Source organism: Gallinula chloropus (genome assembly GCF_964237585.1).
Source record: "Gallinula chloropus genome assembly, chromosome: 22".
Classification (NCBI taxonomy): domain Eukaryota; kingdom Metazoa; phylum Chordata; class Aves; order Gruiformes; family Rallidae; genus Gallinula; species Gallinula chloropus.
In genome coordinates, this window is record NC_140107.1 from 3,105,818 (window position 1) to 3,120,513 (window position 14,696).

At 63.5% G+C, this 14,696-nt stretch overlaps 1 protein-coding gene across 1 annotated transcript; it reads left to right on the top strand.

The window, feature by feature from the left end:
* Positions 1-8,059: 8,059 nt before the first annotated feature.
* HPCA (hippocalcin) lies at positions 8,060-9,521 on the top strand (the record flags this gene model as incomplete). The annotated part of the gene is made up of 3 exons (XM_084274168.1): positions 8,060-8,437; positions 9,030-9,135; positions 9,424-9,521. The coding sequence occupies 3 exons, from the start codon at positions 8,060-8,062 to the stop codon at positions 9,519-9,521; spliced, it is 582 nt and encodes a 193-aa protein (XP_084130294.1).
* Positions 9,522-14,696: the final 5,175 nt, after the last annotated feature.

The following is a 14,696-nucleotide window of genomic DNA, read 5'->3' on the forward strand; positions in this document are numbered from 1 at the left end:
GCCTGTGGTTCCTCCCTTTCATCTCCTGCCTGGCAGCAGATTAAAATTTCATCACTTCAGCGGCAGAGAAGGTGCTGGGGAGGAGCAGGAGCCCCGGGCTGGTGTGTGTTAGGGGGTGGAATGGTGCTCAGCCTGCACTGAGCACTGTGCCCACTGCAAATCCAGTGGCATGTGGCTGGGCTGGGGGAGCTCAGCTGATGGAGCCAGGAGCTGGGCACAGCCATGCCAGGGTGGCTGCAGGCAGGGCACCTGCTTCCCCTGGGCTTTCCTTTGCTGGAGCACGAGGCTGGGCAGGAGACCCTGTTCTGCATCTGGCTCCTTCTGGTCCTCCCTCCATAGGCTGTACACCCGGAGTGGGACCATGAACCCTCAGCTCAGAGGCAAACACAGCCAAACCAGCTCCAGCTGCTGCAGAAATGCAGAGCTGAGGTCACAGCAGGATGTGCCATGGTGCTTCCAGCAGCAGCCTTGCCTTGCCTCCAAACAGGGAACCCTGAATTCCCTGGCACCCGTGAGACAGAAGGATTGGCACACAAAACCAGTAACTCCAGCCAGACAGCCCAGTTGGCTTAAGGAAAGTGGGGTGAGCTGAGGCTGGGCCCCAGCAAGCAGGATGGCTGGTGTTTTGCCCCAGCTGCAGCTTGCAGATGTGAGAGGGCTGGTCCATGTCACCTCCCCACCTTCCAGGCTGCCCTGGCTTTTCTTTTCTCTCTTTCCAAGCAAAAGGGAAACGTTTGCTCTTTCCCAGCCCTGACATCTGCTTTCCTCAGCAGATCCCCCAGGACACCCCACTGCACTGGAGTCCCACCCAGGGGTTCAGATCCCCCTGCTGCCTTCAGATGCCCATGCTGCCCTCATGCCATCCCTGTCCCTTCTACTTCCACACCACCAGGCAAGGTCTTTTGGGGTGTCCTGGCTCTCCCCAGTCCCCTCTGGGCTCCTGTTGCCTCCTGGTATGAAGCCTTCTCCACCTCCCCAGCCCCTACCCGCACATCGCTATTCAAGTCATGCGACGCCCATCATATGTCCCCGGTGTGCCAATTAAATCACAGCTCTAATTACGTGCTTAGGCTCATCAGTCCCTCCTCTCCTCGCATCACCAGGCACACAGCAGGGAGTCCACCAGCCAGCCATCCCCCTCCTCACACCCTCCTCACACTCCCTGTCCTGTCCCACCTCACCTGAAATATGCTGGGCTGGGCTCCAGGCAGGAGAAGAGTGCAGAGGGCCCCATGACACAGCAGACACCCCCCTAAATCAGCACTGTGGGGTTATGTGACCCTATTTGGGGTGGGCTGCCTCCCGTGCAGCCTGTGCAGGTATGTGGAGATGCTCCCATGGCCCCCCAAGAGGGAGAGTCCCACCCCTGGGGTCCCCAGGGGACAATGGTGGGATGATGGCAGATCCGGGGGACCCTGTGCCACTGCCCTCCCCCCCCAGAGCCAGTCATATCCCAGGATCACTTGGTCACCCCCAAACACTGCAGCACCCTGAGCTCTGGAGGTGAGGGCACCCCGCAGCCCATCGCAGAGCACAGCCAGGCCCCCATCACTGGTGCCTCTGTCCCCACTACCCCCCACCCCCTACCCCACTCCCCCACCCACACAGCTCCTGCCCGCCTGCGGACACCCGCGGGGGGATGCTGCGTGTCGGGGGGACACGATGCGGGGTCACGGGGAGGGGGTCACACCCGAAGGGCAGCGGGGCCGCGGCAGAGCTGCTCAGGGTGCTGCGGGCGCGGAGGATGCTCCCTGGGTGCGGAGGATGCTCCCTGGGTGCGGGGGTGGTGCGGGGTGCCGGGCTGGCTGCCGAAGGCCGCTGCTGCCATCTGCCGACACCCCCCGGCGAGGCCGCGCCGGGCCGGGGGCGGGGGGGAGACGGGCGGGGGGCTCCGAGCAGCGGGGGCTCCGGAAAAGGCGGTGGGGAGGGGATTTGGGGGGGGGGGGGGGCACGGTCTCGTGTCCCTGTCGTGTCGTGTCTCCCCACCCCCGGCCATCCCCTCCGGGGTCCCCCGAGGCAGGAGCCTGGGAGAGGGGCCGGGGTGGGAGGTTCCCCTCCTCGGGGGGTCTGGAGGACGGGGGTGGGGAGGTCCCGACTGTCACCCCCCACACACACCCCCCCCCCGACCCTCTGCCCGGCTCCCCGCGGCTCCTCGGTCACCCCATGAGATGGGCGAGACGCCACGAGAGGGAGCCCGGGGCTCGCGCGTGGCTGTGGCGCTGGTGGCGCTGGTGGCACTGGTGGCACTGGTGGCACTGGTAGCAGTGGCCGCGGCGTTCAACCTCTCCGGCCCTTGGGGAGGGCGAGGGGCCAAGGCTGGGTCCAGACCCCTCTGGTCACCCAGCGCCAGACCCCCCATCTCTCCCACTCCTGCATCAAGGGGGGGCCACGACATCCCCAGCAGTGTCACCCCCACACCCCTTGAGCCCCACGGTGAGTCACAGCAGGGATGAGCTGCAGCCCCCTCCCCAGCAAATCCTGGGGCAGAGCCTGGCTGTGGGCTGTCCCCACCGTGGCTCAGGGTGCCCAGCACCCCCCCAGCATGGTGACAAACTGGTGGGGAAACCCTTTGAGGACACTGCCAGGGAAGGTGGCACTGGGATGCCCACAGCACGGCTGCCCTCCCACCTCCACCCTTTATACACCCAAGGACCCACTTGTACCCAAACTGCCCCGAAACACCCCCCTGGCACACGTGTCCAGGTGCCAACACCCCTGTGCCCCGCGGGGACGCAGGACACGTGTCCCCAGGAGCCCTGACCTTGGCTGCCTGAGCAAGGTGAGCTGTACGTGCTCCAGGGTGGCAGCGTGGGCATCACAGGGACCTGGGGACGGGGGGACAGGGGGGGACAGGGCTGGAGCCACTCCGTTACGAAACACCCCCGCATCCCCGCGGCGCTAAGTCAAGGTTTAGCGAGCGAGCGGCTCCTGATCCAGATGAGATCGGGCATCACAAAGGGCTTTGTATTCCAGGAAGCCTATTAGAGATTTAAATTATACAAATGGGTTTTTTAGTAAAGATCCTCATTATCTGGGCATTTGCTCTTAATCCTCAGCTATTCCTGCCGCCCCCGCGCCGGCTCCGCTTCCCTTCACCGTGTCCTCTCCGGGGCCGTGCGTGATTTGGGGATGGGGGACAAGCTCTGGGGTCAGTGTGGGCACACAGAGAGGGGTCTACAGGGTACTGGGTAGACCCTGGTTGTGTTTATTGGTGCAGGCAGGGACTGAGCCTCTCTTGCTGCCTCTCTTGCTTTGCTCTTTCCCCTCCCAGTTCATCCCAGTAGCTTGTCGGAGTATGGGGACAGTCATGGGGATGATTGGTGCCTGTTTGTCCTTAGGGCCTGATCTCAGGGTACCCATGGACACCCCAGCCATGCCTGGGCTCCTCCATGTGAGGATGTTCCTGCCAATGGGTGGGAATTAAATCACCCCTGAGCATCCCACCATCGTGTGCCGGGCCCTGGGCACCCTGAGCCCAGCCTGGGGACAGCCACCAGCGCCAAAGCTGACACCAACACACGCTGTCCTGCTGGCACGTGTGTGTGTGTGTGTGTGCAGAGCTGTGCACACCCCTCACACCCACACATAGCTGCTCTGTGTGTGCCAGGGCACGGGGACACACTCCTGGGCAGGGCACAGGTCTCCCCTGCAGCCCCATCCCACCCTCCTGCTGCAGGGAAGCCTCAGGGGCATCATGGCTGCTATGACAACGCAGGAAACTCCTGCAGGGAAAAGAGAAGGAGAAGCTGGAGGAGGAGGAAGACAAGGGGGAATCTCCCAGCCAGGGTGTCACCAGCACCCCATGGAAGCTGGGGGGGATGTCACAGTGGCACCTGCAGCCATTTCACCATCCTCCCAGCAGCATCCATGAGGCCACTAGGCTGGGGCCAGCAGGAGCCAGCCCCAGGCCAGCTCTGCTCCCTCCCCTGGCTGAGGGGGGGCTCTGGCACAGTCCTACTCCCCTCTCCCCAGCACAACTGCCCCCCCCCCCAAACCAGCCAGCTGGAGCAGGAGCTGGTGTGCTTGGCACCACCACAATGACCAAGGGATGACAGCCAACATCCCCCCCGGGCTTTAGAGTGGAAGGGATGGGCTGGGGGTCATTTGCCCCCAACCCCAGGGAGCCTGTAAATCACTTGGTGCTCGGTGGCAGAGTACAGCTCTGTGCCCTGTATTATCCTCCTCTCCCTCCTGCAATCCACTCCAGCACCAGGGATTAGGTGGGTTTAGGGCTGGGTTTGAGTCAGAAATGGGATGCTTTCAGCTCAGCCTGCGTCAGTTGTGCCCTCTGTCACTCATGCCCAGGGGGATTAAAATAGATATGAAGATTATCAGAGGGGAAGCAGCACCCCTACTTCTGAGGGGCCCTGAGCCTTTCTCCCAGCACCACCTGCAGCACCTTGGCTGTGGGGCATTGCCCAGCTTGGTGGGTGCCTGGCTCCAGCCCTCCCTGGGATGCTTCAGCCCTGAGAGCACAAACATCTCCCCTTTTCCTCACCTTTCTGCTCCCCTCAAGGCCCCAGAGTCCAGTCCCCATCCTACCCCCTCCCCAAACACCTTTGCCACCTGGGCTGGGGACAGGCACTGCTGCAGCAGCTCTCACCACCAGTTCCCTTGTTTCCAGCCCAATCCCAATCCCAAACACCCCTCAGGGTGCCAGTCCTGTGAGACACCCCCCCCTGCTCACACCCCACAGAGGCTTCCCGGCCCCATGGGGCTGCTGGACCCTGGGTCAGGCTGGGGTGAGGACATGGCTGGAGGGTGAGAGGGAATTGATGGGGAGAGGAGCTGGCTCCAGGTGAAGAGCAGGATGGAGCCCGTGTGGGGCTCTGATCCTCCAGCAACAGGCAGGGTCACGGTGCTGGCATGAGGGGAAAAAGCCCCACAGGAGACCAATATTGCCTTGATTATTAATATCAGCTCGTTCCTGTGGTGCAGAGTGGGTCTCTCCAGGCCAGCACCACTGCCTGGGCTGGGACCACTCCACACAAGGGCTGTCTGTCAGTGCTTTGATTTCATACCAGACCCAGTGCCCATCTCCTGCCCCACTTGGTCGGTGTTTTAGGCCTTGAAGTGCCACATCTGCCTGCATCAGCACCTGCAGCCTCTCAGCCTCACTGACCTCAGCAGATTTTAGGGTCAATTAGCCCCATCCTGGGTCTCTCAAGCGGTCCTTCTCCCCCCCCCAACCTCAGCTCCCAGCTCCAGGGCAGCCACCCCAGTTCCTTCCCCGCTGCCCCCAGCCTGGTGCTGGGGCTGTGGGTTTAATCACTTTATGCATATTTATTTGTGTAATTCAGAGGAGAGTGTCTCTTCTTCCCATCTGCCCCTGCCATCTGCTCCCTGAGGCACCGCTGAACGAGCGCAGGGTTTGCAGATGGATGGAGCTGGTGTGGGAAGGCAGGAGAACCTGTGGGGAACAGCACCTCCTTATAGCCAGCATCTGTCTCCACTGGAGTCTTTTCCCAGTGCCTGAAGCAGCTGCTGAAAGCTGCTTTGCTCCAGCCCCTGGAAGGCCTGAGGATGCTGTGATGCTGCACTGCATCAGTGCCTGGCTGTGTTCTGGGGACACACAGCCCAATGTGGCCCCTTCCAGCTCCAAAGCAACTGGCTCAGCACCTTGTGCTGATGTGGAGGTGATGGCTAAGCCAGTGCACCAGAGCTGGGGATGCCTGAGGAGTGTGTGTGTGGGGGGTGGGAATTCCCACAGCCCCTGGCTCTGCCCATCCCTGAGGGGACCACCCTGGCTGGTCTCTTGGGGCAGCAGCTCTTTGGTGGGGACAGGCAGGGGTGATGGCAGGGGTGGCCCTTGGAGACTGTGGTCCCCAGCCGGGCGCACACAGAGGGATGTACGTGTGGTCACCCCCTGCTGTGCTTCCCCAGCCCACCCACCCCACCTGCCCAGGGCAGGACAGCACCTCATGGAAGGGACAAGTGACATGGTAACAGAGCCCTTGAAGACCCAACCTCCCCTGAAGACCCCTCCTCCTGCAGGGGTCTGCAGGGTCTGCAGCAGCCAGAGCCCCTGCCTGCTGCGCTGGGATGGCCACAGCTGCCTCACTGGTTTGTCACTGGTTTGTCTGGTGTGCCAACGCTGACACACTCCCAGTGCTCCCAGACCCCCCCCAACCCTTACCAGTGCGATAAAGGTCTCACCCCTCACCCCAGACCCCAGCTGCAGGGGGGGGCTGCACCCCCAGTCCCACAGCAGGTGTGTGTGTGGGGGGGACCCCGGGATGGCTGGGGAATCCTGGGGCTGGAGGGGGGGCTCGTGGGGGGTGGGTACTGCCGGTGCAGCCCCTGCCCCACCCGCAGCCGGTGCCCCCGGTGCCGGTGCCCCCCCGCAGCCCGGCGCTGCGGCGGGCACTACCCGCGGGCGCTCCCGGGCTGCGGTAGCGCACGGCGGCAGCGGCGGCAGCTCGTCCCCGGGCAGGTAGGAGGCGGCGGGGGGGACACACACATCCAGGGGGGGACACCGCAGGGGGTGGGGTGGGGGGGCACTTGGGGACCGCGAAGACCCGGGCACCGGCACGGACAGAGCTCGCCGGCACGTCCCTCCCCGGCGGCGGCTGCAGACCCCCGCCCTCCCCCCCCCCGTCCCCCGTCCCCCGTCCCCTCGCCCTGCCGCATCTTGCTGGGGGGTTCTTAGTAATCCCCCCACCCCCACCCCGGGGGACCTGTCTTTGGGTGCGTTCCCGGCAACCCTCCTCTCTCCTGGGGTGCTCGGTTTGGGGGAAACCCCCTGTAGCAGCACCCACCCACCACATCCCTCCCTCCCGCCCGCAGGAGCATCCCCCCCATCCCCCCGGGGGACCCCACCCACCCTTCCGGAGGTGCCCGCTGGGGGGATGTGGGGCGCAAACCCCACTCGGGGTGCTGAGCTCCCCCCCGTGGAAACCCCTCCTGGGGAGCTGGAGGGAGCACAGTCCTCCCCCTCCCCACCCCGGCAGCAGGGCAGGTGGTCGTGCCAGCCTTGGGGGACCCCGACTGGGGAGCCCTGGGACACACACACACACACACACACAGAGATCCTCCCTTGGGTCGCTGGAGTGGGGCTGGAGCCTGGAGTGTGGGGGGTGGGGGGGTGTGATGGAGAGAATCTGGGGAGTCCCAGCCCCCTGTAATGGGGTGTGTGGGTGGCATCCCTACTGGGCTGCTCCTCTTGGGGAGTCCTGCTTGCACTGCGACCCCCAAGGATGGGGGGTTGTGGGTGTTGGGGCCTCTCCCTACTTTGGGTAAGACAGAGGGTGCTCCAGGAACTGACACCCCTCACACACTGGTGGAGCCCCCCCACCCCCCACCCCCGAGCCCATCCTGCACAGGGGTCACAACACAACCTGGGGTGGGAGTAGAGGGTCAAGGTTCACCCCCAGACCCCCTGGTGCAGGGACCTGGGGTGCGTGGCCAGGTGCTGTGCACCCATCCCAACCTCCTCCCAGCCCCTCTGCGCTCCCCAGGGGTGATCCCAGTGGGATGGGGGGGCTCTGGATCCCCCAGGGCTGTAGATGCCCTGAAGTGAGGAGGGGGCTCTGAGCAGATACCTGCGGCCCCTCCCTGGGGCTCCAGTGCCAGCCAGAGGCATCAAATATTAACAGAGGCAGCGGAGGAGCTGAAAATAACCCACCCTCCGAGGGAGCTGACCCAGATCCAGCCAGCCCCAAAGCCGGGCTGGACCCAGAGCCCCAGCCAGCCCCACTGCCGGGGCTGGATCCAGCCCCTTCCCCTCCTCCAGGTTGCCCTTCCCCCCCCATGGCAGCTATAGATCGCCTATATATTATGCAAATGAGCTATAAGGGCTTATTACGCAAATGCTCGGGGGTTGGCACTGCCCAGCGCTGGGTGGTCCCTGGGACTGGCCCCGACAGCTCAGAGAGGACAGTGGGGATGGAGGGGGCTGCATCAGAGCCTGCGTCTGCCTGGGTGTCCAGGGGCTGCCAGGGAGTGCTGCCCCATCCCTCTCCCCTCCTGTAGCGCAGAGGGACCCCCCTCCCCAAGCAGGGCCAGGTGCCTGCAGCACTCATCCCCCCCCTCCCCGAGACGGCCGGAGCATCCCAGCAGGATGGGGAAGCAGAACAGCAAGTTGCGCCCTGAGATGCTCCAGGACCTGCGGGAAAACACCGAGTTCTCCGACCTGGAGCTGCAGGGCTGGTACAAGGGCTTCTTGAAGGACTGTCCCTCGGGCATCCTCAACGTGGAGGAGTTCAAGAAGATCTACGCCAACTTCTTCCCCTACGGGGATGCCTCCAAGTTCGCCGAGCACGTCTTCCGCACCTTCGACACCAACGGCGACGGCACCATCGACTTCCGAGAGTTCATCATCGCGCTGAGCGTCACCTCCCGCGGGAAGCTGGAGCAGAAGCTCATGTGGGCCTTCAGCATGTATGACCTGGATGGCAATGGCTACATCAGTCGGGAGGAGATGCTGGAGATCGTGCAGGTACGGGGTGCCCCCTCCGCAGCTCCTAGGTTGTGGTCCTGTGCTGCGCCCTGGAGTGATGGTGGCCATCCCCTCCTGGGATGTGGGTGGGTTGGGGGTATGGTCCCTGCATTAGTCCCCTCAGGGATCTACCCTGGGGCATCCCCTGGCCCTTCCCTGTCCTGGGCACATCCCTTTGACACCCCATCCTGGGACTCTTCCCACTGGTCCTGCTCCCCATGCTCCTCCCTGAGCACTCGGGGGCAAAAGGGATGCGTGGCCAGAAGTTGCAGGCGTGGATGGGAGATGCTCTCCTTGCCCAGACCACAGCCCGGTGGCATCGGCATCAGAAGGTGACTCGTGAGGCCACTGCAGTGACATCTCAGTGGGCATCTCCTCCCTGGATGAGCAGGTCCCATCCACCTCCTGCAGCTGTGTTGCTTCCCGCTGCCCCCAGCTCTGCTGGGAGTTAATGCTCCCTATAGCCCCATCGCATGGGGAGGGTGTGAAACCCCCATTCCCAGGGCAGCCCAGAACTCTTGCCTCCTGTCTCAGGTGGGCAACAGCAGGCACCCACCTTGCACCCACCCTCATCCCCATCTCCCTCTCCCAGGCCATCTACAAAATGGTCTCCTCGGTGATGAACATGCCCGAAGATGAATCGACTCCAGAGAAAAGAACGGAAAAAATCTTCCGACAGATGGATACTAATAACGATGGTAAATGAGAGGAGCTGGAGGGGATTAAGGGAAAGGTCTCATGGATAAATCCAGGGGTCTTAGGAGGAGCCACACGCGTGCTGATTAAATGGCTCGCATCCTCCGGGATGGCCATGGGGAGCTCCGGCAGCCGGAGGGGCTCGCTGTGCTCCCCTAGCCCTGGGGAGCAGAGCCCAAGGGTGCTTGTGGTCGGTGGGTGGGTATCCATGGTGTTGGGAGGGCTCCGGTCCTGGCCGTGCTCCCGGGGTTGGGGGGTGGTGGCTGGGCTGAGCCGTGTCCCCCCCGCAGGCAAACTCTCGCTGGAGGAGTTCATCAAAGGCGCCAAGAGCGACCCGTCCATCGTGCGCCTGCTGCAGTGTGACCCCAGCGGCGCCGCACAGCTCTGAGCTCCCAGGACCCCCCCACAGCCCCCCACGGCCCTCACAGCCCCCCCACTGCCCCTACGGCCCCACACCATCCCCCCCGCCCTGCAGCCGGCCACGGCCACCGTCCCCTGCCCAGGCTCTGCAGTCCCCACTGCTGTGCCCCCACGACCCTGGAGCCCACTGAGGTTGGGGCAAGGAGGAGCCTGGGGGGGGGGACGGTCCCCATTGCTGGGGGGGCTCCTGCCTTGGATCGACCACGAGGGGAGTCTGCCCAAGCAAGGACCATCCCACCCATCACTTGGAGCAGGGGGACAACCCAGCCCGGCTGAGAAGGTCGGAGGAGAAGCTGCTGATGCATCCTCGGCGGGCGTGAGGACACGGTGCAGGGGACAACAACCTGGTGGCTCGGGGAAGGGGTCCCCAGCACCCCCCACGCATGCACACACTGCCACGGCCACGGGGCTGGGCCAGCCCCTTCTCCACAGCCCCATGGCTGGTGCAGGGGTGGGGGCTGCGGGGAGGGGACATGCTTCTGGTCTTTTAATACCTGCAGAATAAAGTTTGTGTCAGTGCAGTCAGTGGTGGGAGAGGGACCGGGGATGGCGGGAGGGAGAGTTCCTCCCTGTGGGGTCCAGATCCAGCCTGGTCGCCTCCCTCGCTGCAGCCCTGGGTGACCTGAGGCCATGGGGATGGGCTCACGTGTCTTGGCTGGTGGCATCAAGGGGTTGTCGCCACCTGATAGCCGGGCTGGGGGGCAATCACATACTGTCACAGGGCTGTGCAGGTGCTGGGACAGGGCAGGTCTGGCTGAGGTACATCCATGGGGTTGGCCCTCGGGTCCCTCTCAGAGTTGGGCAGTTTCCACACTGTCCAGCCTGAGCAAGTCCAGCCACTGCCCAGGGCCTGGGCTCTCCATGGCAGCTCCCTGCAAGGAGACCTGGAAGCCAGAGACACCAGTGAGAGCGGCACTGGGGCGGGGACGACACAAGAGCTTCAGGTTGGAAATCCCACCCCTGTCCCAGCCACCAAAGCTCAGACAGGTCCATCCCAGCCCTGCATGGGAGCGGGTCAGCACTGAGCTGGGAACTGGGAGTCACCTTCCTTCGGAGCACCCCGTGGCAGCGCCGGCCGAGGTGGAGGAGATCAAGGGTGAGCAAGAGGCAGCGGATACCGAAGACAACGTCCATTGAGTTGAGCAGGAGGGAGACAGCCCAGAGGGACAGCGTGGAGCTCTGCGAGGACACAGAGCATCAGGTCCCCCCTGTCCCCAACGCCGGCATCCCCAGCCCACCATGGACTCACGTAGACACGGGTGGGATCGAAGGGGCACTCGCCAGAGACTGGGCTGAGGGCGACATTGCCGATGGTGCAGGGAGCCAGCAGCGCCCGTCCCTGGCTGCCCAGCGTCAGCCCGATGGAGACGGCCAGCCCCAGCAGGCAGGACAGGCAGCCCAGGCTGCTGCTGGTGCTCAGGGCGAAAACTGCCCATTTCTGCAGGAGGGGAGAGAAGAGAAGGTGCAGGGAGAGAGGAGAGGGTGCAGGGAGAGAGGAGAGGGTGCAGGGAGAGAGGAGAGGGTGCAGGGAGAGAGGAGAGGGTGCAGGGAGCCAGGGCCACGCACGGCCACCCGCCCTGGCTCCCTCCCCAGGAACAGTCCCCGAGTGAGGGGACGTGGCAGCCATGCAACACTCCATGGGGTGAATGGCTGTGGCCTGATGGGCCCTGGGTGAGGGGCTGTGGGGCTGGGGGTGCTTACTAGGGCGGTGGGAGCGAGGTAGCGGGACAGCATGAGGGCGGCTATTCCACAGGAGATGGTCTGCAAGGAAGGGTGAGGCACTCAGCGATGCACAGTGCCTGCCCCGGGGTATTCATCCCCTTTCCCCATTGATAGTGGCCCTGAAAGCTCAGCCAGCCAGTCTGGCACAGCTGGGGGGCAGTTGCCCCCAGTTTTGTGCCAGGAAGACCTACGTAGTGCAGGAAAGGGGAAATGGAGTGGTGCCTATCCTGCATCCTCCAGCATCCTACCTCCTCCCCACCCTGCATCCTCCAGCATCCTACCTCTTCCCCACCCTGCATCCGCCAGCATCCCACCTCCTGCCCATACATCTGCACCCACCTCAGCACACCCCGTGCCCCCCCACATCCCCCGTACCCCCAACCCAGCCCCCCCATGGTACCAGCAGCGCGGAGATGGTGGAGGCAGCATTGGTGACGATGTATTGGAGGGATACAGCATCCTGAGGGGCCACCATGAAACGGAGGACGGTGCCGTGGACAAGGGCACCGGTGATGAAATTGAGGTGGCCGATGATGAGGAGGATGAGGCCCGTTTTCATGAGGACCCTTTGGTGGCTGCTGGGGTCAAGGTGGTCTGAGGCAGAGGGGAGAGGAGAGCTGGGCAAGCAGGCTGCACGGTGCTGGGCGGCCAGCACTGAGCCATCCCTCCCATCCTTGTACCACACAGCACAGGATGAGCATCTGGGGACAGCCCCAGGGGACATGCCCCATGCTGGCAGGGGATGGGGCAGGAGGTGATGCAGTGGCAGCTGCTGGCAGCCCCAGGTATGCAAACCACAGTTCCAGCTGGATCTCCTGGGACTGAGGCAGTGGGAGAGGGCCAGCAGCCATGGAGCCAGGCATCCCTGATGGGACTGGGAAGGGCCAGGGCTCCCCGGAGCGATGAGGAAGCTGTGGGGAGAGCAGCTGCACAGACACGGCTGCTCCAGCACTGGGTTTGGCACCCAGAGAACCCAGAGTTTTGAGGGGTGACCACAGCAGCAGCTGGACTGTTCCCCTGTCAAGACCCACCCTGAGGCCACCCTCCCCACACACCCACCGTCACCCTGGGGTCTCAGCCCAGCTCCAAACCCCTCAGCTCCCCTCCGTGCCTCAGTTTCCCCCCCAGGAGGCAGTGCTGGAGCTATGGGCGAGGCTGGGGCCTCCTCCCATTACAATCACTGCACCAGACCTGGACTTACCCACTTGACACATCTTCACGGGGTCAGAGCGGGGCCATCAGCGTCCCTTGATGTCCCCAGGATCTGCCCTGCCCTCTCCCCCCTGGCTGGCAGCTGGATCCATCGGGGTCTCTACGTCCCTGGGCAGGACGGGGACCGGAGCCACTCACCTGCTGCACCCCACTGCTGCTCCAATTCCTGTCCGACCAGCTCCTCGGGACCGCAGGAACAAAGGGAGAACTCCACCTTCGCCCGCTTCCGCGGAGGGGAGGCACAGCCCTGTCCCCACCCCCACGTTCTGCCACGCCAGGCTGATACACCACGCTGACAGACCTCACCACGCCGATACACCACACCGATACACCACACCATGTCAATACACCACACCGATACACCACGCTGACAGACCACACCACGCTGATACACCACACCGATACACCACGCCGATACACCACACCACGCCGATACACCACGCTGACAGACCACACCACGCCGATAGACCACACTGACAGACCACACCGATACACCACACCACGCTGATACACCACACCAATAGACCAGACCGATACAGCACGATGACAGACCACACCACACCAATACACCACGCTGACAGACCACACCACGCCGATAGACCACACTGACAGACCACACCATGCCGATACACCACGCTGACAGACCTCACCACACCGATAGACCACACCACGCCGATACACCACGCTGACAGACCACACCACACCGATACACCATGCTGACAGACCACACCACCTCATCCCCTTGCCCATCCATCCCCACCACACTTGGGTCAGTCAGCCCTGAAGCGATGGCTGCAGGCTGGGGATGCAGCAGGCTGGGGATGCAGCAGGCTGGGGATGCAGCAGGCTGGGATGCTGCAGGCTGGGGATGCAGCAGACTGGGATGCAGCAGGCTGGGGATGCAGCAGGCTGGGGATGCAGCAGGCTGGGAATGCAGCAGGCTGGGATGCTGCAGGCTGGGGATGCAGCAGGCTGGGGATGCAGCAGGCTGGGGATGCAGCAGGCTGGGATACTGCAGGCTGGGGATGCAGCAGGCTGGGGATGCTGCAGGCTGGGATGCTGCAGGCTGGGATGCAGCAGGCTGAGGATGCTGCAGGCTGGGATGCAGCAGACAGATCCACCTCCATGGGCTGGGGTGTGGGGAAGCGCAGCCCCTCAGGGTGGGATGCTGCTGGACCATGGGGCAGAGACCAGGCTCCCAGGTACCGATGATGGATCTGCAGAGAGAGAGGGAGAAAAGCAGAAGGGTCAGGGCTGGGGCTGAGGTCCCAGAGGAGCTGGTTTGGTGGCAATTGCCCTAACAAAGCTGCAGGGATGTCACTGACAGAAAGAGCCCGGGCGAGAGGGGCTGAGACCAAGGGAAGAGCAACCCAGCTCTGCTCTCATCAGGGGGAAATCCACACCAAGGCTGCTCCTGGAAAAGGCTCCTTGAGACCCCAGGCACCCACACTGTAATTATAGGGACAGCACTGCAGCCTTGGCTCCTGGGACTAGGCTGGGGAAGGGCAGAGGCTCAGCAGCACTTGTCCCCAACATCTCGCTGAAGCCACCAGCCCAGCCCTCAGCCTCCTCAGCTCCCTTACACCCAGCAGCACCAGGAATTTGGCTCAGCACAGCATTAAGTCCCCACCTTTCCCCTCTTTTAACCAGGACACAGTCCTGCTACTGCTGCCCAGGGAGAAGAGGGATCCACTCCCTGCTACAGCTTCAGGCCAAAGCACAGACCCCAGCCCCACCGTCACTGTCAGCAGAACAAGGCTGGCACCCCACTTTCTAGAGACAGAAAAGAGGTGTCTCCATCTTCCCCATGCCTTGGGCAGTGTTTACAAACACTCAGGCAAAGGGCAAAAGCAGGTAGAGGATACCAGCAGACAGCTGTGTAAAGGAATCACAGAATCATAGCATCACAGACAGGATCACAGAGCTCCAACCCCCTGCCACAGGCAGGGCCACCAACCTCCAGGCCTGGAGCTACACAAGGTTGCCCAGCGCCCCATCCAACCTGGCCTTGAACACCCCCAGGAATGGGGCACCCACCCCCTCTCTGGGCAGCCTGTTCCAGCCCCTCACCACTCTCTCTGCAAAGAACTTCCCCCCAATATCTCATCTAACCCTTCCCTCCTTCAGCTTCACTCCATCCCCCTTGTCCTGCCAGTCTCTGCCCTTTAACAAGCTGATTCCCCTCCTGTTCCTCTGCTCCCTTCAGGGA